At 40.2% G+C, this 26,629-nt stretch overlaps 2 protein-coding genes across 2 annotated transcripts; both read right to left on the reverse strand.

Annotated features, from left to right (window-relative positions):
• Positions 1-1,672: 1,672 nt before the first annotated feature.
• xkr5b (XK related 5b) lies at positions 1,673-12,930 on the reverse strand. Its single transcript, XM_023425010.2, has 13 exons — positions 12,718-12,930; positions 11,067-11,156; positions 10,857-10,962; positions 10,343-10,509; positions 9,440-9,573; positions 9,217-9,295; positions 8,918-9,087; positions 8,341-8,452; positions 7,981-8,148; positions 7,629-7,819; positions 7,379-7,462; positions 6,876-7,062; positions 1,673-6,351 (listed from the first exon to the last, which is right to left on the reverse strand). The coding sequence occupies exons 1-13, from the start codon at positions 12,824-12,826 to the stop codon at positions 5,666-5,668; spliced, it is 2,283 nt and encodes a 760-aa protein (XP_023280778.1). The 5' UTR covers positions 12,827-12,930; the 3' UTR covers positions 1,673-5,665.
• A 1,670-nt stretch (positions 12,931-14,600) lies between these two features.
• Positions 14,601-23,448, reverse strand: eva1ab (eva-1 homolog A, regulator of programmed cell death b). The gene is made up of 4 exons (XM_023424965.2): positions 23,042-23,448; positions 17,051-17,231; positions 16,178-16,534; positions 14,601-15,562 (listed from the first exon to the last, which is right to left on the reverse strand). Exons 2-4 carry the CDS (start codon positions 17,151-17,153, stop codon positions 15,450-15,452), a joined length of 573 nt encoding a protein of 190 aa, XP_023280733.1. The 5' UTR covers positions 17,154-17,231; positions 23,042-23,448; the 3' UTR covers positions 14,601-15,449.
• Positions 23,449-26,629: the final 3,181 nt, after the last annotated feature.

Genomic DNA, 26,629 nt, shown 5'->3' on the forward strand with positions numbered 1-26,629 from the left:
TTTGGCTATTTGCATTTTGCAAATGTCTCTCAAACACCTTGACACAACTCACACCAAAAGGTGATTTGTTATTGATCTAAGTAAGACATTTGCTAAAAGGCTATTCTAATTATATTTTTAACTTTTTTAATTTCTAACTTAAAATCAAGACAATAAATTTCCTGTCTTCTGACATAAAGTTGACAGTTATACCCTGTTAGTCTGATGTAACCAGATAGATGCTGATATGTTATTCTATTAAAAGCATCCTTTCAAAGAAATCAGTGTTTTCTTGTTTTACATTAATAGGCCAAAACACACTATATTTTGACGTAATCCTCTCAGTGACATGTAGCATAATGCTTACTAATGCATGCACAGCAGTGTGTGTATTTTGATATTTGACTACTTTTAGCTTATTTGTGACTTTCATTTCTTTTTTTATTCCTTTGAGAAGTATCTTGTGATTTTGAACCGATGAAGACAAGCCTTTGTGGGTGTCCTGCTGTATTGTGACATGGATCACTGACCACAGAGAATATGCTGATTGTCCTTCTGCTTTCTCTTCCTTATGATACTGTCACCTGACTTTCAAAATGATGAAATGGGAAAAATACTGTAAGCACAGCATACGCACTTTAATCATTATTTCACCAAGCATGTTGCATAAAAGAGCAGATCCTCATTTTAAAGTACAGAGTTAATGACCAAAACCAATTCCTTATTTAACCAGTAACCAAGGTCACACTCTTGTTTCAAACGATTTAATCATCTTATTAGAGATCATTTATAAACACATACTACAGTAAACAACAGCCTGGGGTTGAGTTACAGTGTGCTGAATAGTTGACCATACATCTTCAAAACTCTACTGCAGTAATACGTCTTCTTAATTCTCATTACTTCTCACTTTGTTTTATGTTTTTTCAATTTTATCGTTACTTAATAATGTATTATTACTAATTCCACATATAGTTGTAAATGTTTTAGCCTTTTACTGTTTCAGCTTTATGAATAACAGTGTTTTTTCTCTCTACTCCTTTTTATTGAGTGTGTTTTTTGACCTACTGCATATGCAAGTGCTTTTGCATGTACAAATAGAAAGAACAAGCTGTACTGAATTGAGTTAATTAAAGCACAATATCAGAGTAGATGATTGGGGCTTTAAGATGATTTGTGCTTTATTTTCTGAGCTTGAGGCTTTCTCTTGAGGACAGGCCCTTTGTCTAAATAAAAGTTCAAGACCTTTATTATTTCAGCTAATGTTGTGCTAAAATCCCATAATAATGTTTTTAATAAAATGACTGCACAGCAGACTCAAAGCCATGTAGTATGACAGCATAGGAATACTGTACAATGTAGAGGAGAGTTGGAGGAATGGTGGTTAATGTCCTGGGACCCCCTGGCAGGTTAATCCAGCTCTGTGATAATGTAATGTAAAGCACATTATGTCCACTGCGACACTGCACTATAGCTGCCATGGCGCTGTGCCTATACTCAAATTACAATGTACTCATTACTATATCGTTTACACTGTGATCACCATCTCTATTTACAAACATTGCAAGGTTAATAATGAGGTTTAGCGTAAGACTCACAGTGCCACATTACCACTTGTGTTTACAGCTTGTAATAATATTGGCACATTGCTGATGGTAAATGAACGAAGGGTGATCAACACACCACTCTAGGCTTTAATCATGATTAATGACTTTATTTTGTCACATCAATAGCACAGTTAATGACACAGTACCACCACCCACAGCTGCTCTGTGGAAATCCTTGTAGAGATGAAGTGATGCGTGTTTATAAGTGGAGGTCGTCCAGTGACGAGGTGATGTTACACTCAAACAGCAAACTAACTCCAGTCTGTCAATGAAAACTATCCTGGCTCTAAACAATTTCACATGTGAAACTTCAGCACGAATCCCTGAAGTACTACACCGTGGCTCATCTCATAACAGTAAATGTGATCAAATATAAAAAGAAAGAAATGTCACAAATATAAAATCAAATCAAATTAGAAACACAAGCAAATATTTTCATACACATTAGGTACACAAAGCAAAGCATACTGTACTAATATAAAGCAATACACATACATGAGACAAGCTGTCTTTCTACAAGGCAAAGCGCTGATTCATGATGATGAAGCCATGGCATCACTGCAGTCTAAAGCGTGAGCGTAGATATTTTTCATCAGTGCATTAATATACATTTCATTAGCTGACTTATTGCTTTTGCATACACATACACTCTAGCATGTGCGTTAACTACTGTAATGTGTGCGTGTGTGTGTGTGGTTACAGTAAGTGCTTTCTGTCTCTAAGAGAATAGATACAACTCTGCTGCTTGTATGAACAAGTATCATGCATTGGCCCCTTTATGTATCAGCAGGCCGCGGTACATGGAAAACAGCTTGACACAGGTTGATAAAGCAGTTCTGCCAAAAGCATGTTTTTCTCTGTACTTTGTTCCATCAACCCCAAGTTACAGTATATTCTCAAACGGCTGCCCGTGTCTTATTACCTTCAAACATGAGCAGCTCAACCTTTTAATTGCTTTTTACAGACATAGACCTGACTTTATAGTTATTATTTTTGTTTAGAAGCACGGAGATAAAGTAAAATAAAAGAGCATAGGTAAAAGAATAACAGAAAAATATTAGACAAATATACATGGAAGCCCAATATTGGTAAACACCACATTCTGTGATTTAAATGACAATTCACATATTGAAATAAATAATAATAATAATCAAAACATGGCATAATACTGGCACCAACCAAACTGGAAATCCATAGCAGCACATCATTTTACCTTTATAAACATTTCTATTCAGAAACATCTCCTCTTTATCTAGATTTCCCTCTGTCTGGTAGTTATATTATCAAAAATGTTTTATAATGTTAAACAAAGGCTCAGAGCGTTTTCAGTCATACAGTGAGCAATTACATTTTATCACTGTGACAAAAAAGATAATAAAACCAATTCTGTCTCATGGAAATTCAGTTTTACTGAGGTAGGAGGTTCAACTGATGGAAAGACTGAAGGGCGACACATATTTATGAATAGCTGACGTTATAGGAGAACACCAAAGTAATTTCGAGTTACAGCTATTCATTCAACACAATTCCAAGTCAATCAATTAATGCTCAATAGCTTGCAAACTAGTTTTAGTGTTTACTGTATGTTAATAGCATTTCCAGGTAATCCACGTGTAATGCTGCATGAGCGCCATGAAAACACTCTACAGGGGCACAATTTAACAAAAAATACATGTTGACGAAACCAGTTTTATGCCTAATGTTTACTGCGATGGATTGTCTACATGTGTGGAAGCTGTTTCTATCAAAACAAAATGAAATACTTACATTTTCCTCTATCAATAGGCACTCATATTACCATTTAAAATAGCAGCTGGTTTTAGGCGTAACCTTTGCACAGTTGATGACAAGTATTTCACAAGTACATGTTTAACTTTCTTCACAAGGCAAATACATTCTACACTTGCCTTGAAGCTTCACTGACAACAGCTTGCTGTGCGCTCTTCAGTAAGACCAACTTCAATAAATGGATATCAACAATTAAAAAAAAAAGTGAATGGCAAATTGAAAATAAAAAAAAATTAAGCTCCCTGGGACCACAAGAAGTTGAGACAATCACTTAGTAAGAAAAACACCATGTAATGAACTAGTTTAACTTCCATCCCAGCACATACAGGTTTGTTGCCATTATAATTCACATTATCAGAACTGACAACTGCTGCTACTGCATTTAATTACCATGTATCTCACATTATATCTTATCATTCATCATTTAAATATAATTCCATCCATGTAAAAGAGAAATAAAATGTGATTATCAGAGGTGGCCATAAAAGTTACTTTCTCTCTGTTAGAGACAAGACCACAAACCTATTATGTCCTACAGAAATTGTCTATTCATTGTAACTTTTCTTTGCCTATAAAATGTCCAAATGAAATGTATGATATATATATTAGTAATAGAAACATCCAATGACACTGCTTTAATATTCTATATTGCTTCCAGTAATTTCCCTTTGATAAATTACCATGTTGTCATTATAGTGTAGTTTGCAGAATATCATGCTACAGCCACTCTGGCATCTAACAGTAAACTTAAGCTGTACCTTTTCTGCTAAAGTGCTGACTGACTGACATGACTACAGCTACAATAAGCAAAGGAAAGCATAGCATATACAATAATTTAGAAACTGTTTTTCCTTCAAACCTTTGCTTCTCATCATTTGTTAATCTGATAGTTTCATTACAACAAAGACAGACACACTAATGAAAAGATTTTACAATTTTACAGACTGTAAATTAGGACCTCTGTCTCTGTCTCTGTGTATGACAGTAATGTGTGTTAACACCGACCATGTAGTGAACGGTAAATACAGTGAGTAACTGACTGGTTCGATGAGCGAGCGGCTGCCTGATAACTGGACAAGATCATCTCAACATCATCTAAAAGGTTTTGTAAAAAATAATGAGAAGCATTCTCAAGCATATTAAAATCACTGACTGTGGATATATATATACTTGGGTTTGCATTAAGTATATATTGATTCTATATTTCATAACAGATCATTGGTTTCATTGTATCAGATTAATCTTGCCAATCTAAAAAAAGAGCCTGGTTTTGGTGAGTGGCGTCACAAGCAGCTTGGCGGACAGCATGTTTGGTTATTGTAAACTGGTTTAATTTGCTTCATTTAGAAAGTTCTTTGCCATTGAGATACAGCTAGCATTTCATTAACTATTAATTCACATGATTGTTTATGCTTTGTACTTTCATCACAACCCCTCATTTTAATAATCTGTTTGCTTTTGAATTTTATCATAGATAACATCACCTGACTGCACTGACAGAACAAGCCAGGGACTTAACTGCAGTTTAGTTTCTACTGATTAAAAATTAAGTGTAAGGGTTTATTTAAATGAATGGAAGCAATGCTTCACATTTATTAGCACCTGTGAAATTCTGTAAGTGGTTTCTTTGACTAACCCAGATTTCAACCTCCGTGTATACAAATCTGCAGTGTATAGTCTTCTGTATAGTTTTTATTTTCAGCAACTGCTTATACTAAACTGAAAAACTAATTTCTCCCAATTATCTCCCTAATTTTGTGAGTACAATTCCCTTGTCAAGTGGTGTTTGTCACTGTTTACTGCTCTAATGGTTTGCATAGGAAGCAGACAGCCACCTGCCCCTCTAATACGCAGGAACTTCCCAGATACTTTTTTTTTAACCTGCCTGCAAAGAGCACCACATGTGAGGAGGTTTATCCTGTTCAGCCTTTCTCCATGTAGCTGCTTCAAACAACCAGGAGCTGCTAGTGCAGTAACATGATTTGTCACCAGCTGACCACCCACAAACACTGCTAAATGTGTGAGCTGGAACGATTGTTTTGCCATTGTGCCACCCATGTATCCCAATTATCTGCAATTTTAACCTCTGTATCTGCATATCAGGGGAAAGAAAAGAAAAATGTATACTGTATCTTCATGATTGAATCAAATGAACTTAAAAGACCCCTAACCCCGCACCAAGCCTTCTCCGGGTTATTTAAAGCATGAAGTCAGATATATCCTCAACTGCTAAACTCACAAAGATACCATGCCCCACCCAGGATTTCCCCTCACCTTTATCCCCACCCTCCTTAGACTGCCCTCTCTCTACTGTCCACAAACTGGACCATCTGTTTGCGAGCGTGGGAGATGACTGGAGTGAGTGGAACGACCGGTGTACCGGGCGTAGTAGCACCAGGAGTTGATGCACCGGGGGTTGAAGCAGCGGGTGTTGAAGCTGCAGGTGTTGAACCAGCAGGTGTTGAAGCTGCAGGTGATGAAGCTGCAGGTGTAGAACCAACAGGGGTCAAAGTACCAGGGGTCCCGCCAGGGGTGGTGCCTGGTGTTGGAGTGGCAGGGATCACAACAACCGGCGCCAGGCCCGGACTTTCAGCCCCAGCTCGAGGCTCCATTCTTGGGGTGGATGTGACAAAACGAGCCTCCCTGATCCGGTAGGGACTTCGGTAGCTGGAGATGGGCGACAGCTCGGAGCCCCAGCCAAGATAGCTCCCACTGGAGGGAGACTGTGCATCTGCACTGAAATACAGTGTAGTGCTGGACTCTCCAGGCATCCCCGGTTTTTTCTCTGGCGAACCAATCAGGAGAGGGGAACGTCGCTCAGGTGACCAGCCGGGAGTCTTGATGTCCAGGGAACCTGCGGAGGACGAGGCCTCAGTCAGGGTTGCAGCGTTGCTGTCGATGTGGCGGAGGCTTCCTGGTTGCCGTGGAGATGAGGGTGTGGGTGAGCCGTAAGCGGCACTCTGAAAATCATCATCACCTTCAAAAATGAAATCACATTAAATTTAAAGGTAAAGTGGGTTTATAATAATACACACGTATTCTATGGATGAAGCAATGGGAACTTCTACAATGACGATAAAAGATTTGTGATAATTCTCAAAAATAAAAAAATCTCCATGTAAACTACTTTTGTTTTAAAGTTTATCACGGAGCGAGAGTTGTGATGTTGGCAAAAACTCTGCACACAGTTTTCTTTAGCAAAATAGACATCTAGTAGTCCACTCTCAATAGTCTCATTCCCAAACATTAATCCCACTGCATGACCTGAGATAAGCAGCATTCACAGAGAGGACTGTCCACCTATCCACCTTTGGCATGAAGCACTGAAGATTAGCTTTAACACCAGGACTTTACAGGCCCCTTGTTGAGTTTTTAAGGTCATCCAATCATTAAGGTGATCCAACGCTGTATGAAACAGTATTTTATATTTCTGTGATTCTGTGTTTTTTAAGTGTGTTTACTGGTATGTTAGAAGTGTTCAATGTTTATCAGGCATCCAACCTTTTTCCTCTGATGGTGGAGCGCTGAAGGACTCTTCCTCTGCAGTCTCTTCAGGAATGGCCTCCGGGACCGGGATAACCTCTGGGAACCGTCTAATGTCGTGGATTGTTGTGGGAGGAGTTTTTCTCACAGGTCTGGCCACTACAGTGGAGGGAGTTGGCTTTGGTGGCTGGATCACCTCTCTCACCTGGGGAGACAGAACAGACAGCTGAGCCTCAGACTGCAGACAGACGGACTGAGATTGTTCTGCACACATACGACTCTTTAGTAGCAGATCTAGACTCTTCAATCCACTGTGTAGCATCTTTAAGTGGTTACTATAGCCTTTTCTTTATAATTAATCTTAACCCATCAGTTTTTATCATAGAAAAATGTGAGAATGTTTGCAGTCTATATGCTGCTTTCAGTTCATTTATCTCTGTTTTCAAATCCTACACATAGTGGCTTAAAGTATGGATTTACTGTATTCTGTGTTGAAATGATAAATTAAACAAAGATCTTGCCTGTGGAGCCAGGGTCACTTGTGGGGGAGCTGGTTGAGGAGTTGGATGTGAGATCTGAGGAATCTGTGGTTGAATGGGTGGAAGCTATTCACAGCACAAAAAGGAATGAGACACCCTTTTACATCATCTTCAAAGACATAAGACTTAGGCTGCATGATACCGGTTTAAGAAGCGGACATAAAATCTCTCTGCTAAAAACTAATAGTAATGAAATTCACAATACATTTTCAATAACAGGAACGCAACAAACCCGAGGGACATAAGGTTCATCTGGGGAGTGAACTTCTTCAGACAGACCCATCAGTCCAGCCAGACCCCCCTCGCCATACGACGACCAGATCTTTGTTACATCTCCCGTTTTCAGGGCCAAACGAATCAGCAGCCAGTGGTGATGTTTCCAGCCCTCCCATTGGATTGGAAGGTCCATGAGAGTCCCACCTCCTGATCAGATTAATACACAGGCATAATTATATTATAATTAAATTCTATAGATAGATAGATAGATAGATAGATAGATAGATAAATAGATAGATAGATAGATAGATAGATAAGATAGATAGATAGATAGATAGATAGATAAGATAGATAGATCTTTAACAGACCAGACAGTGTTGCGTGGCGATGGAAAGTGGGTGTGACTTTCTCCTCCAATGACAGTGTAGATCCACGCTCCATGCAGGCTCCACCTATCCCTCTATGGCGAATACTCTGGAAAATCTCAAAGGATTTAGGGTGCAGGAAACGATAGTACAGCACCAACGCTATCACTCCTGGAGAGAGAAGAACAGTCAAAAAGCAGAGAGAAATGAGGAAGACTTGGGATGAAGGTGTGCAAGTCAAAAGTAAAGAAGTAAAGAAGGAAATGTCAGGAAATGCTACATGAACATACAGGTGTGGAAAACCATGAACAACAACATGTATATACTGTATAGTTTTATACAGGATGTGTCTTTGTGTCTAACCAATGAGGAAGCTGCAGAACACTGCTGCTGGGATGCCGACAGTATCCCAGGACACCATGGTAAACAACCAGGAGGAGGCCAGTAGAAGAAAAGCGTTCTCTATGAACATGGCCTTAGGAGGAAACAGAAACAGAGGAAAATGGTTAACGCTTCCAAAAACTTGAAATCTATATTTGTCTCACATTTATGACTGCTCAGTTCAAGTCATGCAGTTTTTATTCAGCACAGAACTGACTGTTTTTATATATTTTCTGTTTTTGACATCTGTTTAACTGGTGGACTCATTTATCCAAAGGGCACTACAGTATCCCAAGCATGTGTTTTCAGTGATTCTGTTGATTTATAGTTAACACGGCCCTTTATTGAGATTTTTCAGTTTTTATGTTCTCAAAAGTTGTGTGCTGCAGTGTTTCTGTTTTTGTCAGAGCCCCCTGCATGTAAAATGAATATTAACCAAAAATTAGATTAATTTCCATTGTGATCCACCCACATCAGTGATGCTAACAAAGTCTGATGTATGATGTGAATGTAATGACAAATTCACACAAGCATGACCTGATCACAAACCCAAACGTACCAGGTAGAATCCAGCCATGCGGCATCTGGATTGACCGTACTTCACGTTGAGGAAGAGAAAGATGTGAATGGCTCCCAGAAAGAGGTTAAACAGTCTCCATCGACTAGTTGATCGTATGATGTCAGTCTGCTGAGACACCATCCAGAAAGTTGCACCCAGCCAGTGCACACCTGCCACACACACACATGCACAGACACACACATGCACACATCTAAATAAATATTCAACCTCTAACACATACGTAAACACACTAACTCATAAAAAATTGTTGACTGGTTCAACAAACTTCAACAACTTGCCAATGACTCCTAGGATCCACTGTTTGAAGATGCGTGTGAAGAGCATGAGAACAGCAAATCGAGATCCCAGCATACTGACCTGCAAACGAACACAAACCAACAAACCCACTCATTACAAAGCAAAAACAGGCCTGTAAATCCCCAGTTCATTATACTGACACTGTTATATTGAGGGGGCATGTTGCAAATGTCGGTTGTTTGAAGTTTGTTTAAATATGCCTACCCTCCACAGGAGTCGACAGAGAATGGCAGCAGGGGTCATTTGTAAGTGTCCTGGTCTGATGAGTGAACAGGCTCTGGCATAGAGGACCAAGGCCCAGGCGAGAGACAACAAACACACCACAAAACACACCGAGGCTGGGAGATGGAGCATAAAGAGGGAGAACGTGGAGAGAAGAGGAAATATGAATACCTTGATATATTTTAATGCCATATATACTTAGTGTACATTAGACACAACACTGCTGCAGATCGGAAATAGATGGCAGAAAAACTGGTTAGAATCAAAGCTGATTCATTTTCTTGCCACTTGGCGGCAGCAGAACAAGCTGAAAACAAAACATCTCACATATAATGACCTTATAAAGTTGTCATGGTGAACATGTTACCAGAAACTTATTTAAACATAAAGCAGACACAGAGAGAAATTATCATTCATCTGGATTCTTGTCGCTGGCCACTTGACAAATCTAACTCCATATAGTCACTCTCTTTCAGCTCTATTTTAGTCTCCACCAACTCCTGAGGGGAAAAATTTGGCTTTATGTCCATAACCTAATCGTCTTTTTATGTCTTATAATTGTGTTACGTAGGTCTTTACCATTGTCTATTGGGCCACAGTTTATCACAGATTTGTTTGAGTCCTTTACATGAAATTGTTTTTTAACTTCTTTTAAACTTCTCTAGCTGCTGGTTATTGTCAGACAACGCATACTGTACATACCTTTCACTACCACACACACACACACACACACACACACACACACACACACACACACACACACACACACACACTCACACAAACACACACACACACACACACAGATTTACACGTGCTGTTTCAGACCTTATCACCCTTGCACACATACTTTATACTGTACATTCTCTATTCAGTGTGTCCCTTTACCTGGAGATTTGATTCCTATATCAGTACAGATGAGCACATACGTCTGCAGCAGCGTCTCAGGGAGGGTGACCACCAAGGCCTCAAACAGACGTAAGGCAGATACATCCGCCTGCTGCATGATCTCACCATACACATCCTCATCTGGCAGTTGCATACACTCCAACAGCCTATTAAGGCCGGAGATGGATAAACGGGAGGCAGGGAGAAGGATGAAGGCACAGAGAGAGATACATCACTGTCGTCATGATCAAGATCATCAAACATCATCAAACATTAACAAATGTGGAGTTTCTCAGACTTGTAGATGTCTCACTCAAACCACAGTTCCGGTCCTACCATTACTGTCGGTTTTAGAATTATTGATCACTGACTAATTGAAGCAGATCTGGTCCTGGTCCAGTGTTGACAGATCTCCATCACACACACACACACACACACACACACACACACACACACACACACACACACACACACGCAACACAAATATAGATATATATATATATGGTCAGCTCACCTTTTGAAGATACCCAGGTGCAGTATATGTGTCCAGGTGAGAGACTTCCTGCGGATACGTCCATCTGACAGGTACCACAAGTAACTGAGCCACTGAGGACCCCAACCTAGGAAACATAGAATGATAAAAATGAATATCAATCTGTCAATTACTCTATTTACCAGAGCTTTCTATTGATCTGTTGGGTTGTTGTTGCTAATGTTATCTCACCTGGCAGCAGGAACAGTGCAGTGAAGCCGGCTAGATGGGCATAGCAATAGTTGTGACCCACCCACAGATAGTACACAAAGCAGTAGATCACTGGGGAAAGACGGAAACACACACACACACACACACACACACACACACACACACACACACACACACACACACACACACACAAACAGGCCATAAACACACAGAAATACATTTACAACATTACAGGTTGCTGCCTGCTATTGAAAAATTGTAATAAAGTCTAAATCATAAAAAATCCAGTGATGAAATTTAACTAAATATGTACAATTAATGAGATGGTTGTATTTCACTTGAGTATTTCAATTTGATGCTCCTTTATACTTCTACCCACTACACTTCAGAGGGAAATATACAATATAATGTACATAATGTACTTTATACTTCTACTTACATTTATTGGACTGCTACAGTCACTAAGTTACTGATATTTTGCACACAAATCTTATCATTGCTTTATAAAATGTACATAAGAATTAAACTACACAACAGTATACTGTAGATCAAATAAATTCCATTTTGTCAAGTCCCATAATTACAATGCTCTTTACATGTTAATACAGCAGTAATAATCAAATGATGTAATACATAGTGATATAATGCCTTTAATGAGTCATTGTACTTTTGGTAGTAATATACATGTGACTGATAAGACTTTCATACTTTTCATTAAGTGAGATTTTGAATGTGAGACGGTCTCTTTTTTTTTTTTTTTTAAACCTGTATACTTCAAATTAAATGACAGACTGTCACTTGTGTGTTGTAGTTGTAGTATTTGTTCACATCAGGAGTAACCTACACGATTTGATCAGATCAGCATTTTAATGTTTGTGTGTTTTGTGAGTGTCCACTTCTTCAATGACCTCTGTTCTGCTCATCGTCTTCATCTGAGGTTTACTGACAACAAGGCAACTGATGCTTCCTCTCCTCACTCGGACTCTCCTGATTGCACTCTGAGGCTCTGCAGCTCTGCCTCCCTCCCTCCATCCTCCCATACATGTAACCTGAGCCCGTTTTAGCTGCTAAGCAGGCGGGCTGTTTAGGGCAGACTAGGCCCCATCCCGGGGTACGCCCATCCCCTCGTCCATTCATGCACCTCCAAAAAAAAGGGCGCTGGAATATGACAACATGGCTTTGTTTCTGTTCAGGACAGATCACCCAGAAGCTGAAATGATGCAGCCGTTTAAAAGGTGGCAAACTGGCATGAGTCTGCAGTTTTGCGACAAACTGGATTTCATAACTGCAGGGTATAAAAATAGGAAATAGGCGCACTTGTGCTGACTGCAGAGACTGTTCTGCCTTTATTATTCATGACAACACAACAGCGGACAGTGAAAACAAATGTCCAACTTTATATGTTGGATTATCGCAAAACCTCCTGTCTCATCTAGAGTATGGGAGTATCTCCTCCAGCCACACTGCAGCCTACATCCATTCACTGTGCCCAAAAAAGGCACGCACACACATGCACGCGCATGCACACGCCAATGAAGTGAAATAACACACAGCAGGAATGTGCACGGACACATTCCATAACATTTCAACACACCGTTAGTGACATAACACTCAGTTTTAGTGCGTGTGTGTGTGTGTGCGTGTGTGCGTGTGTGTCCCAGGTAGGACTCACGCGCCGTCCTCTCTGCAACGATGAGAAATGCGGTAAAGACGAAGACGCAAACTTGGCAGCAGGGTATGCAGGAGCCTCCATGGCTGGGAGTCGGCGTGTAGTCTCTCATAGCGGCTGTGCACCGTCTCTCAGATGGTTTACAGAGGTAACCGTGTGTCCGTCTGCAGCCTGGTGTTGTTCTGGTTCCGGGCGGGAGTCGGTCCAGCTGCGGCAGCCCGCTCTCTCAGCTCCGTTTCCCCGTCCCAGCGTCACCGCCCGTCCCGTTAAAGCGATACACACTGGTGATGTATGTAAGACACCGCACAGGAAGACACAGCAGTAAAGCTGATTGGTTTAATGCTGACTTTTTAAGTCAACATTATGAGCATTGAATGGTCAGGCTCGGTCATATTTTACACATGATAATGACTCACACTAAAGTACTGAGTTTTGTTTTTATAACATTTTCTCCTTTTCCTTTTCTTCTCTTCCTTCATACATCAAGAATATTCAGGGCCTATAACGTTCCTTTAGTCATGCACGTGAGAGGATTTTAGAGGAAAGACTAGATTGGGATTTTACTCATTTCATTTAAGTCACAGAAATTAACTTTCATTTGTCACGAAGATTTTCACAAGTATGAACTTTAAACTCGATTTTGGGCCTAAAAGAAAACTGTATGTTCGAAATGTGGCATTAAAGCACCAAATCTTCACCAATCTGACTAAATCTGTCTTTTATCCATAGACTGTATATACAAATGTATCCATCCTTTATTTATATATTTATATTTATATATTTATCTTCTATCCCTATACACTCCTTGCATGTTTTGATAACAACTTATTTGCTTGTAATGGATGCCTTGTTGAAACATTGGAGGGCACAGGAAACATTTCTCTGCAGAACAGTGTGTTTGAGCAAAGTAAAACCCTGAAGTGACCAGACTTGTTTTTTTAGGGAATATGGGAAGTGATAAAATGAAAGATTGAATCAACAGCAGTGAGCTTTAACTTATCCTCATGTTATTCAGAATACATCATTGATAATGGTGGTGTATATGATAATTGATTTGGAGGTTTGATTAATGAGTGAGTCAGAGCAGTCATTTTTGTAATGTATTATATATAATACTATATACTGAGTTTGCACAATGTTACTATGACTACCTGATATTTTGACTACTACACTTGATTCAAAGTTTTTGTTTTTTCTTCTTAATGTCCCTCATTCCCTCTTGTTTTTCTCTTTTCCATTTAGCTTTTCAAGTTGTATGTAAATAATGAGGTGTGGTCATCAGGAGGGTTGGCCTGGAGAGCAGGGGCACTTTATGGACACCGGGGGGGGGGGGGGGGGGGACCCCAACAGTAGCTAACAGGCACCTCTTTGTGATGATATTGGGCAGATTTGTTTTGCACAATTCCTCAGAGTGACTGTGACATACTTGATAAATATGTCTATATTGATCTACCAATGAAACAAACAAGGCTGGGTCCAACATCCAACCATATGATGGGCAGGGGTGCTAAACTTCCTGTATGTTTATATCTGTGCTGATGCTTTCCATTATTAACAAGTGTTTCCTTCTGTGGCTCAGTCATGTGACTGTTGCTGCTTGGACTCCTCATGATGTTCACCTCAGTGTTTCAATGCTGGTTCTCATCGCCACCTTGCCTCCACCTCTGAAACACCACGGACCTGGACCACAGATACCTTGCTATTTTCAAAATTCATGGTTAATGCTGTCCATCAGCAACATAATACTCTGGACATACTGTCTTTTTTGTACATGTACAAAATACCCGGAGGCACACAAAAACCATTGAAGAAATATGAGCCACTATTTGGTTTTAATAAGGGACTTTACTTAATAATATGTACAGAACACAGAGCTCATAAAATCCTGGATAAAAGTTTATTCAATTTTTTCAGCTCATTACCACAGGAGCCAAATTAAGAAAGGCAGCATGATCCTCTCAAACACCACGACCTGCTGTCCAAATGTCTAACACCTACAGCTGATTACCTCCCGGCCTACAGATACAACCCACAAACAAGCTGTAGGCAGGTTTTCCTTGATGACACACCCCAATTCTTTTTATCAAGCTCCACAACCATTCCTGTTAGTGTGCATTCATCAGTTTAATTAGGGATGAAAAGTTGCAGCAGTAAAAGCACCAGTATGAGTTTCTCCATCCTGTCATGGAGCTAATGTTTCTCTTCCCTTCCATTTAATCGTACAAAGAGGCTCCAGTACTCAGCTCATTATTATAGCATTTTTAAAAACAAATAAAGGATGAGCTGAGAGACAACACAGTATCACTAACATTTGAATCCATACACTCATCAAAGGCTGCAGAGCTGCAGCCTCCGTGATGCCTCTTGTTCCTGCTCTGTACTCGCTGAACAATTGATGACGGGAATCCTGCAGGTCCATGCTCTGTAGGTCCCGTTGTGTCTTTATTTGTTGGATTTTCAGGGCATGAGGACATTTTTCCAAACACTTGAGTGTCATCCTGTATTGGAGGGCTGAGCCATCACAATTCATATGTTTCCTTGTTTACACAGTAGGGGAGACTGCTCCACACAGTGCTGATAGTTATAGTTCGATCTATAAGCGTCTCTTTGGTGCAGTGCAGACAGAGCTCCCAAACCAATGGTTTATGTTCTTTTTTTTATTTTTATTTGTTTACCTATTTATTCATCTTTTATCCATCTACCTGCAAGTCCATCTCCATCTGACTGATTATGTGTCAGTAATATCTGTTGAGGCTTTGAGTGACTGTGCTGATGTCTGGCTGCCCGTTCATCCAGATCTCTCTGAGAATCCGTTCCCGCTCTTCTAGCCGCTGGGCTCGGTCCAGCTCTGATGATGACAAACACACACACACACACACACACACACACACACACACACACACACACACACACACACACACACACACATTAAAATGATTCTGAGTATTTCTGACAGTTGTCTTCACAGAGATAAACAGAGCATCTGTGAGTGTGTATAAAGGTGCACTGACACACTGGAATATGTTTATACAAAGATTTAAAATGAAAATGTTTTATTTTATAGTTTTGATGGTTCCACAACATTCAACTTTGTCTGCTTAAAAATCAATTTTAGACAATAGCTGACTACAGTACCTGAGGACATTATCAAATATGTCTAACATACAGTTCAGACAGTTGATGTAGATGTTGATTGTATTCCTTGACCAGTGGCCAAATTTGGTAAAGCAAATTTGTGTTATTAAACATTTTTCTGACTGTGATACACGCTGTTTAAAGGCTGAGATCACTCACATCACACAAAAACCACAACAAAAAAATCTTAAAAGTCTTCATTTGTGCCACCTGTGCAATTAATGTGATGTATATTTCATGTAATTGCTGTTTTAATGGTTTTATTTTATCTCCTACTTAAATGGATCATGGTGTTGATATGTGTCATGAGTTTTGCGTGTGTCTGTACCCTCAGCTGATGTGAACATGCTGGCGTGCAGCAGAGCTCTCTCGAAGCGTCTGCGTCGTCGTGCCGACAGCTCCGATGTATCATCCCACTCCTCCGACTCGCTGTCCCCAGCAGGCCCGGTCCCTCCAGCCGCAACAACAGCAGTGCTGTCTGGATTACTGTCACCGAGCTGATGGTGGGGACAGCTGTGAAGGCGACGGCGATGATGCCTGCTCCTGTGGCGATGGTGAGGGTTGTTGCTGTTTCCATAGCTGCAGTCTGCTCGACAGTGTATCTGGAAGACGATGGCGCAGAGTGTGACGAGAAGGCCAACACAGACACCACCCAGAAACACCAATGCTGTCCGCTCGGGTTGGTCTGAGAGAGAGAGAGAGAGAGAGAGAGAGGGTGAATTAAAAGAGAATGAAAACTTTACAATGAATACATCAATTGCTGCTTCAACCTCATCTCCTCCCTCCTCTGCACCCAGTTCTTTCTCTTCCTCTGATCTTTCAATGTCCTGTTGTTTTAAATTGTGCCAACCCTCACCTGTCCATCAGTCTGTTGAGCTGATCTCCACATCTGATCTTACTCACCTGTTTCCTTTGAGTCAATACAGCCAACTGTCTGCTACCTGTTCCCCCATCACCTCTCGCTGCCAGAGACATGTTGATCTGTTGCTGATCGGTTTATTCCTGCTTCCATATAAAAACTTTCTCCTCTTTTGTCCTCACCGGTTTCCCACAATTGGCGACAATATAGGTATTCATGGGATCCTCAGAGAAAAGGGGATCTACAGTATAAGTATCATTCCTTTACTTCTTAAAACTTAGCACAAGAGTTTTAGAGTCTGATCACTTCCAGTCATGTGACAGTTACCCTGATTGGACCAACCTGCAATGAAGGTGTAAGCTGCCATTATGTTGCTAAGCAGTGCCATCTCCTGGGAGACCACCTTCAGCTCCATATTTGGGCTTCCCGTCGTTGGAGCGCTCATGATTTCAACAGTGACTTGAGCTTACTGAATTCTGGGGTTCATCCTGGAGTGGGGTTCATTCCTCATGACTCCTGTGGACTGTAGGTTTGAGGCGAGGAGGTGAGATGACAGTTGTGAGAAATGATAGCGGGATAGAAAGACAGAAAAGGAAGAGGAGGGGAAAAAGGAAAAGGCAGAAACATGACATATCATCCTTTACCCATAGTTAAAAAAAAAACTGTATCTACATAGACAGAATCTAATGACAACTGCTACACAAACTTCTTCTACCTGTAGATTCATAACATGAACATTAACTCCATAGTAGCATAAAAACACTTAGTTGTAATTAGTGTCTTTATATAAATTCAGGTTTTTGTGCTACAACTTTGCCAAAGTTATTACTAACTCAGAGAATCCTAGACTACAACATCAAACAAGAAGTCACCTATGAAACGACAGTCATCCTGTTACTCTGTAGAGCTTATTGAAGCCTTGTGATTTGCAACTCAGACAGAGTTGTCCATGGGAAACATGAATATGCTTGTTAAATTGAGACAGACTCTATGATTGAATGCAACGTTGTGATTCAAGAAATATGCTCATGGAGAAAATGTATCACAAATCATTTCTATTTGTCCTTAAAAGAAACCCATACAGAGGCAAGATGAGTTAATTATAGACTCCTTTGGAAACTTTGATGCTTTTGGCCCTAAATCTATTCTTTGCGTTTCACTTACCCCCTTTCTAACATGTCTGTGCAGCTAGCCTGCATGGTTTAGAAGAATAACGGCAATGAATCATTCACACCTCAGATGAACCTGAGCGGCTCCTCTCCCTCACTCAAAAATCAATATCTAAAGTTAAGATTGCACAAATTATTTTACATACACAAAGTAATAAAGCAACTATTCAGACACAAATACAAACTTTCACATGCTCATGTAGGACACACAAAGTCTTTGCAGTACCAGTGCAACAAATACAACAAACATATGCACAGCATTTTGTGCAAAAAATTACACTATATAGATCATTTTGAAGAGGGTGTCTGGAAATGGAGGGAAATGAAAACCCAGGGGACAAAACAAAATTGCAAAATGAGCTGTAAAGTACTTGGCACACAGAACAAAAAAAACACAGAGACAGGATAATGATGATTATAGAAGTCTGACATAAGAGGTGCGCTCACACCGTGTGTTTAAAGGAAATACACACTCAGCATCGTTTTTGGACAATTTAAGGTTCAAATTAATCTTCAAATCCTTGACCCTAATGCAACTAATCGTCTTCTATTTCCTATTATCCCCACAAGCATCAGGCAGTAAGAGGCCCCCATTAGTTGTAATTAACTTTGTAGCCTGGTGCAGGTTCAGTTTCCTGCCCTGACCTCAGGGTGCTGTTGTATGTTCTCACTGTGGCAGCGTGGCTTTGCTTCAGACGGTAGGTTTCCTCTAACATTCTCTTGTGTGTTAGATTGGATATTTATGCAAATTAATTACTTACTATAAATCATCACGTTAGCAAATTTAGTAAATTCGATGACAGTGGTGAATTTAAACTTAATTTTCTTAATTGTCATTTGCTGGTTCACTTGCTGTCAAAGGGGCCCCTTCAACCTGAATGAGCTTCATTAGTTGAGTAGAAATGACAGGGAATCAAGTGAAGGTAAAGAAGTTGGTCACCGGGTTTGTTTCTGAGCTGTAACCACTAGGTGGCAACAAAGAGCCATAAGCCAACTTATGCTGGCTGTAAATACAATCATTCAGATCAAGTAACTGGCCTTGGAGGTGGACACGGACACACACACACACACACACACACACACACACACACACACACACACACACACACACACACACACACACAAGCATATACAGACTAGACCTAGAGTCCAGACCAGCTGATGTCATGGGCTGAAGTCTTGAGGCAAAAGTCTTCCAGGAGATTCTGACAAAGCAACAATGTTTAAGGACTAAGGAGTTTTGTTATGTTGCTTTTAACCATTTTAAAATGCTTGATGCTCAGTAATTTGTTTTTCATTATTTTGACAAATACACAGCATCAACCAGTGACACATACCACAGCATTTATTGCCTGAGTTAGTTTGCAGCACCCAGGTTAAATGCAGAGTAGAGACAGAGACAAATAGTTTTAATACGGCATTGTGTCTAGACATGTAGAGGTTACTTCTACTGGAACTCCCCCATAAACACTCACAATTATACCCTCAGTGTCTGTGTGTGTGTGTTGCTTATTTGACGTTTTGAAACATAAATGCACAGTGTCCCAGGGTCCAGATTGTCAGAGGGTGGAGAGAGCCTGAGATGCCAGAGGGGAGGAGGGTATAGAGAGCAAGTCACTCTGACTTGCAGACTAATTATACTAACAGAGCTGAAATCCTGGAGAAGATCCAGGAGGATCCTTCATCCTCTGAAAGGAGAGGAGGATTGTGAGGGAGCAAGGCGAGAGACTCCACTGTGTCTGCTTTTCTTACTGAACTCCTCTCTAACCTGATCTGCTCAGCCCAGCAGCTCCTCAGAGTAATAATGGACTCTAAAGGAAGAGGCCTCATCAGGCTTTTCATCTTAGCGCTTCACTGAGTGTTTCGTCATGATCAAACACACAAAAGTTTAAGTATTTAAAACAGATAATGTTTGTAAGGGGGTTTGGCTCGATGGTCAGCTGTGATCTTAGTGATGATAAAATAAATAAATTAGTGGTTCAGGGCCCCACACACACAATAAATCAGAAGGCTCACAAGATGATTAATGAGTTAGAAAAAAAGAAAAAACTAATTTTCTGCAACATAAATTATGACATTTACCTGTCAAATACCAGATAGTGTTTCCGCTGACCTGTAAAAAATGTTCAAATGAAAAATCTGTCTTTGCTTGAGCTGCTCAGAAAAAAAATTACTGTCATACTAGCAGGTGACTTACAGTACAGTACATTCATTATTTACATAATTAAAAATGATTGCAAAATGCATAAAAATATTGAACATATTGTAAAATTTTGAGGCACTGAGACTCTGCGTGTTTATTATGACGTATATCTGACGCTCAGTCCATAATGTGGTTTGACTGACGTGAGTTCAGCTGCTCCAGAAATAAACCTGTCTGCATCAGCTCGTCCAGCTAATAAAAGCTCCGTCCTCTTACAGAGGAGGGTGCTGATGAACAACTATTGCTCCCTTACTGTAGTTACAGTGTTGTGTAACAGAGTAAGATAAGAGCTGGCAGTGTTTATATTATCATCACTTATTGGGTTCATCAACAATGAAATCCTGCAAATATGAGTCGCCCCTTTAAGCGTTTTCAAAGATAAATGACAATCCGTGGTACTTTTATTCTCTTTATCTGCAAAGTTGAATCCCATGAGCTGAGCAGTATCTGCACATACACTGTGAGTGACACTTAACTGAACTGTGCTTGAAGCATGACTCTCTAATTACACAGGAAATCTGCGAAGCCCCTCGGCATGATTTGTATTACTGACATTCTTCAGTAACATTTCAAAATGTTCTCATCCAAAACTTTTAAATCTGTTCTTCTTCCAAATAAAATGAAGCTCTGCAGATGTGAGCGAAGCGTGATTGTGCTTGATTGTGTTAATCCTGTTACGAAGGTTCACGCACAGAGCGGAGCAGGGTTAAAAGCGTTTTGTAGAACTGTTTTAATTTCATGAACGTGTTATGATTTCCCCAGCTGACAACATTTAGCACATCTCATTACATGTGAATGTGTTCTCCCTGATTATGAGCTTTTCCCCATTAAAGCTTTTACTAATGATTGGAAACAGGCCCTAATTACTTCATGAAGACAGACCAGACTTCATGACTAAATGTAAACGTACCTCACCATGAAAACACCATCTTTAAAAAATACACAGTGTCGAGTCTTCAGGAGTTTAAACCTAAAACAGAGCAGAGGTATAAAGATGTCAAAACATGTTGTACTCTGTGAAGCTGTAAGGACACGGCAGAAGTCTAAACTTCAACAGATAAAAAATGGATGATGCTCTCACACAACATCAAACTAGCCTAATTTTTGAGGATGCTTTCAGCTGGAAAAACTCTGAAACAGAAGGTGCAGCACTCTTGACCTGTGAGTGAAAACTGAGCTCAGGCTGAGGAAAATATCTGCATTTTATTGGTCACATTTTCGAAAGCATGCACCTAAAAAAAAAATGCATGTTTGTCTCATCCCTACATGGTAAGTAGCTTTACAAACACACCTCAGGCCTGTTGTTATGGTACAAAACAAAAAAAAACTGTCAAAAAGCAATGCACCGACATGGCAAGTGCAAGAGAGGAACAATACGACAACAACTCGCATGACATTGCAGTGCAACATAACACTACCAAACATAACACAACCTCCGAGCACTTCTAAATTCACTGACTGTCAGGGTCATTTTGTGATGTTGTGTGTAAATGCTGCAGGACGCTGCTGCCCTTCTCTCTTCCTCTTACTCCCTCCTTCTCTTGGATTTGACAATTTGGGTCACAGTTAGTTACAGCAAAAAGCATGTCATCGTGCCATCACAAATAATTCATATTTGTTTTTATATCAACAGCATAGTTTTTTATTTAGAATTTCATGAATCACTTTTTTTTTTTAAACTGCTTTCGTCATCTTGTGTCATGATGTAACTGCATCTATACAACCTCTACAAACACGTCTGAGCTGAGAACTCGTGACAGATTTCCATCAGTGTCACGACAGGTGGGTGTGCTGAAACATCATGTCTTAATTCACTATCATGCAGCTGAGCATCACAGTTACGTAATGACATTAGTGTTTGACACTTGGACCGCAGCCAGCTCATTACGGCCAATCACACTCTGTGAAAACGGTCTAGACAACAGGAGCTGTTTACACTGATGGCATGACCACGCATGAGAGGATCTATCTCACAGTTTATCTCACTCTAAGCAGCTGTAGCTTCATATTTGTCCTACACACCTGTGGCGTCAGTCTTCTCATCTCGATCTTGGGCAAGAAAGCAAGTAAGCGTATTTCTGACAATGTCTAACTATTTTCTTAAACATGACTTAAACTACATGAAGCAATGAGTGTTTCAGGTTTACTGCATCAGAGACAATTCATATAGTTAAAGGTAAACCTAGAAAAGAGTGGCTCATTAAGATGAAAGCTGTTTTTTTTTTGGGTGCATGTTGTATCACCCTGTGTGACACAATCCACAATCTTCATTTTTCTGCTACATGACCAAAGTCTAGATGCACCACGGCAACAGTATAAATGCAAGATACTTTTCCTTCCTAATTCTTTTTTTCCATAGACACTGATCTTCCTCTCCCTTCCCTGTGTGTCTGTGCAGTCTGCTGGCCAAATTCTTATGTGGCACAATAGCTCTTTGTTTTTCTCCATGTGGTTAAGAAGACTATATGGCTCCTTTGCCTGTTTCAGCTTAGCTCACACTGTACACCTGCGTGCACGAATGCACACACACACACATACACACACAGAAGGAGATACGCAGGCAATCCCCACACACATCATTTTGAGTGTAGTTCTCTCTCTCGGTCTGTGTGTGTGTGTGTGTGAGACGCTAATGCAATGTGACACTGGCCTTTCCTTCCTCTGCTGTGCTGTTACTATCTAACATGACCTGCAGAGAAAGAGTAGAGAGAGAGAGCGGAAAACTATGAAATCAGATAAAAAAAAAAAAACGCTCAGAGACAGAGAGAATTAGAGCAAGACGAAGTAAAAGATAGTTGAGAGGGCGAACAAACAAAATGTGGAGGACAGACAGTTACAGACAAGAGTGGAGACTCCTCACTACACTTCACATCGGCATGATCATCAGTAGAGACGACAACAATATCAGCAGCAGCATCATGTTGAATTTTCACCACATGCAAACAAAATGTTTTTACTCACATTTTAATTTATGCCAAGATCCCATCTGGAGTGTGTTTACTCCTCTCCTCTTCTCATCTTCCTCCTCCTCTCCTCCCCTCAACTCTTCTTCCCCTCTCCTTCCTCCTCCTCTCTGCTCTGGTCCTCTGCTCTGCACCGCTCCGCTCTCTACTCCTCTACCCTCTGTGCTCTCTACTCTCTCCTCCCTTCCTCTCCTCTCCTATTATCTCTTCTCTGCTCTCTGCCTTACCCTCAAAGAAAAAAAAAAAAACACTAACAGTATAATTATATGTATAAATCTTGTGTGTCCGCCCCCAGTTGTCAGATAGGCCAATGTGTACAAGCCTTCGTCTCCTCTTCACTTTCGTATACAGATACAAACTAAGATTTTCAGTCATTCTTTCTTTTCCCTCTTTCTTCAGTTCTTCTTCTCTGTTTGAGGCGGCGGCAGCAGCAGCAGCAGCAGCAGGAGGGATGTTGCTCTGACTGTTTTCCAGAGCGGAGTTTTCCAATATTCCATTTTAATTTTTCCAGGTTATTTTCCAGACAGAAAGACAGAGGTCAGGTCCCGAGGGCAGAGATGTGACATGAGAGAGACCGACAGGTCGACCAAATCTCTCTACTCTGTCTCTGCCACACGTCTGCATCCCTTTCTCTCTCTCTCTTAAACACACACACACGCACACACACACACGCACACACACACACGCACACACACACACACACACACACACACACACACACACACACACAGAAAGTAGAGAGGGAGAGACAGCAACAGGAAAGCAAAGAGAACGCAAGAAAATTCAGTTCAATTAAAATTCATGTGAAAATATGTTTCATGATCCATGTTGAAAAACCATGTGCCCATGTGTAAATAAATGTACATTGATGTTTTACATTTTGTTTGTTTCATTTGTGAAATATCTTAAAAGCGCTTTACCCCCCACAAATTGTGAAAACAAAGAAACGGGAATAAAACCTGAAGTGTGCAGTGTACTAACCTCTTTGTATGAACAGACAGAGGCGACAATAAATAGCAATGAATCAGAGAAAAAGAGAGACAAACAGCCAGAGTATTTTTTTTTTATGAGAATGAGGATTTCATTTAGCTGTGTTTGGGAATTCACCTTCTTGCCACATGCTCACACACACAGCCGAATTATACGCCTTCTGCTGTTGTCGTTGTTGTTTGTGCCAGGACCTTGTGTACTGTATGCGTGAGTTAGCGTGTCTGTGTGTTTGTGCTTGACTGAATTTTATGGGAGTATGGGAATGATGTTTTAGAGCTAAGTCAACAATTTTCTTAAAATAACTTTATAACAGATAAAGTTTATGAAAATTTTATCAGCCAACCTGTCGTCTTGGCAGATTATTTTTGTGCAGATGTTATGCAACAGGGAAAGCCTGAATAACCCTCCTGCATTTGGTCGGGGTCTGACAGAGTTATCAGGGGCAACTTCTCTCAACAGGTATATGAGAAAGAAAAAACACCATGCATGCATGTTTGCTAAATCCTTGCCTTCATGTAAAATATTATTGCCTTTAGTCGTGTGAGCTTTGGATATGTGTTTACTTCACCAGGTGTAGAAATAAACTGTGGACCTTCTGCACAGTGTCAGTGAACCCATTTCCCCTCTTATATCCATTCCAATTCATTTACAAAACACTGAATCAACAACTAAACACAAGCCTCTGTAGAGATTATTAGAAAAGTCTTTAGTGAACATTTGATATCACTCAAAAGAATTGTGATGCTGTACGTACTCCAGTCTGCACGATCTGAAATCTCAGCACATTTTAACTCTCCTCTCTCAGTGATGGGCATTATAAGACATTACAGTAAATTCCTTCATGGTTGTTGTGGTCTTTATTGCGCCCTGGGCATGAAACAAAGGTAGAAAAGCCTCTTCACTGTGAGAAGGTTAATAAAACATAGTCCCAGGTCACCTGGAAAATACTCTTCAGCATTTCCTCTCACTTGTTTCCCTCTTCTTCCCCAGTCCTCTCCTCATCCATTAACCATTAAAACAACCTTGTGCTCTGTTCCCCGTCATTGTCTTCACTAGTGCTACTTCCTGTCTCCATCACATGGTATTGTGGTGTCTCTGATATTTTGTCCATCCCCATTTATCCCCATTTTCATAGGATGGATTGTATGACTGCTGCATTGAGTGGTATTTGACTGCACAGTTGTAACTAATAATCTGGTAACTGAGTACTGTATATCTGAAATCTGTAAAAAAAAAAAAAAAAAACATTGAATAACAGACAGACATTAATTAACTAAGTCCATTCTCATACTTCTCGTGTGTGTGAGGAGAATAACAAATATAGATGAAAGTGAAGACAATGAAAACAAGCAACTTGCTAATGAAAATCCTCATTGACACCATCCCACCTTTATTAGCTTATCTCATCACTATCATCACTGACAAATTAAAAACACACACACACATATCTAAACCTTGTTCCACATACAAAATACACACCACTTAACATCCATAATGCATCCATTTCTGTACCTTCTGCTCAGTGTGATAAAATATTAACAGTCGTAACTTTGTGCAGAGTGGTCTGTGAGGAATTGTTGTCAGTCATCTCTGAAACAGCAAGGGACAGGAGTTGTGAGTTTCACATGGTGGGAGGGAACACTGGACCTGCACACCATACAGTCTTTGCTCCAGTTATCTCACTTCATTATTCATGACCGAGAGAGGAACCTTCAGGTCAGCACCGAAAATAAAACAGGGTCAGCTTCTAATGGATGAAAGTGGGTAGTTAATATTTACTGATAAATGTAAACATGCACCCCAGACTGCAGGGGGTCGCCAACCAACCCGTAAAATACAGATTCATGCCATGACTAAACAACGTGTTTTGTATCGAATTTGTATTAAATATTACAGGTCAAACTATTAAAACAGGGCGATAAGTATGAGATAGAAGGAACCCCTGCATTGCCCCCTCAGCCTGAATGTCATGTTATGCTCCACTATACAATCAATTGGTCAATTGACAATTGGTCATGACTCGCAACCAATGCATCTTGGCCAGAAATTCTCTTTTTTCTTTTGTTGTTGTTATTTTTCTAAATGAAGCTTAAACAGAGGTTAAAAATATAAGAGAGGGGGGCTGAGCCCTCTTACAAACCACCTGGTCAATGGCGAACATTTTAAAGCTCCTGCAAAGCAGCAAGCAACAGGCAATATGCTTAAACTTTTGTTGAATCACATATTGTTAGCTCTGATAGATTTTCCACATTTCGACTGTTCAGTTCACTTTACAGAAACCATGAGTACAAAAGTATAATTAATTCAGAACCATAAACCAGCAAGACGGTGAAAAGTTGACAAATGCCTGAAGTAGCTACTTGAAATTGTCATGAAGTCTGATTGTCTGTCTATTCCTCAATTATTTTTCTTTTTTCTGTAAGGGTCCACCGATCAAAAGCTTTGAAAGGTAAAAGTATGTGAATATTGTCATGTGAAGTCCATTGCAGACCATCGGGCAACTTCTGTACTTCTTCCAACATGAAAACATTTTTTTCAAGTTATGGCTGGGGAGTTCAGGTAGGCTTGTTTTCGTCTTGAGAGTGTTTCGTGAACA

Source organism: Seriola lalandi, unplaced genomic scaffold (assembly GCF_002814215.2).
Source record: "Seriola lalandi dorsalis isolate HSWRI2012SDOR001 ecotype SW California unplaced genomic scaffold, Sedor1 jcf7180002054763, whole genome shotgun sequence".
Classification (NCBI taxonomy): domain Eukaryota; kingdom Metazoa; phylum Chordata; class Actinopteri; order Carangiformes; family Carangidae; genus Seriola; species Seriola lalandi.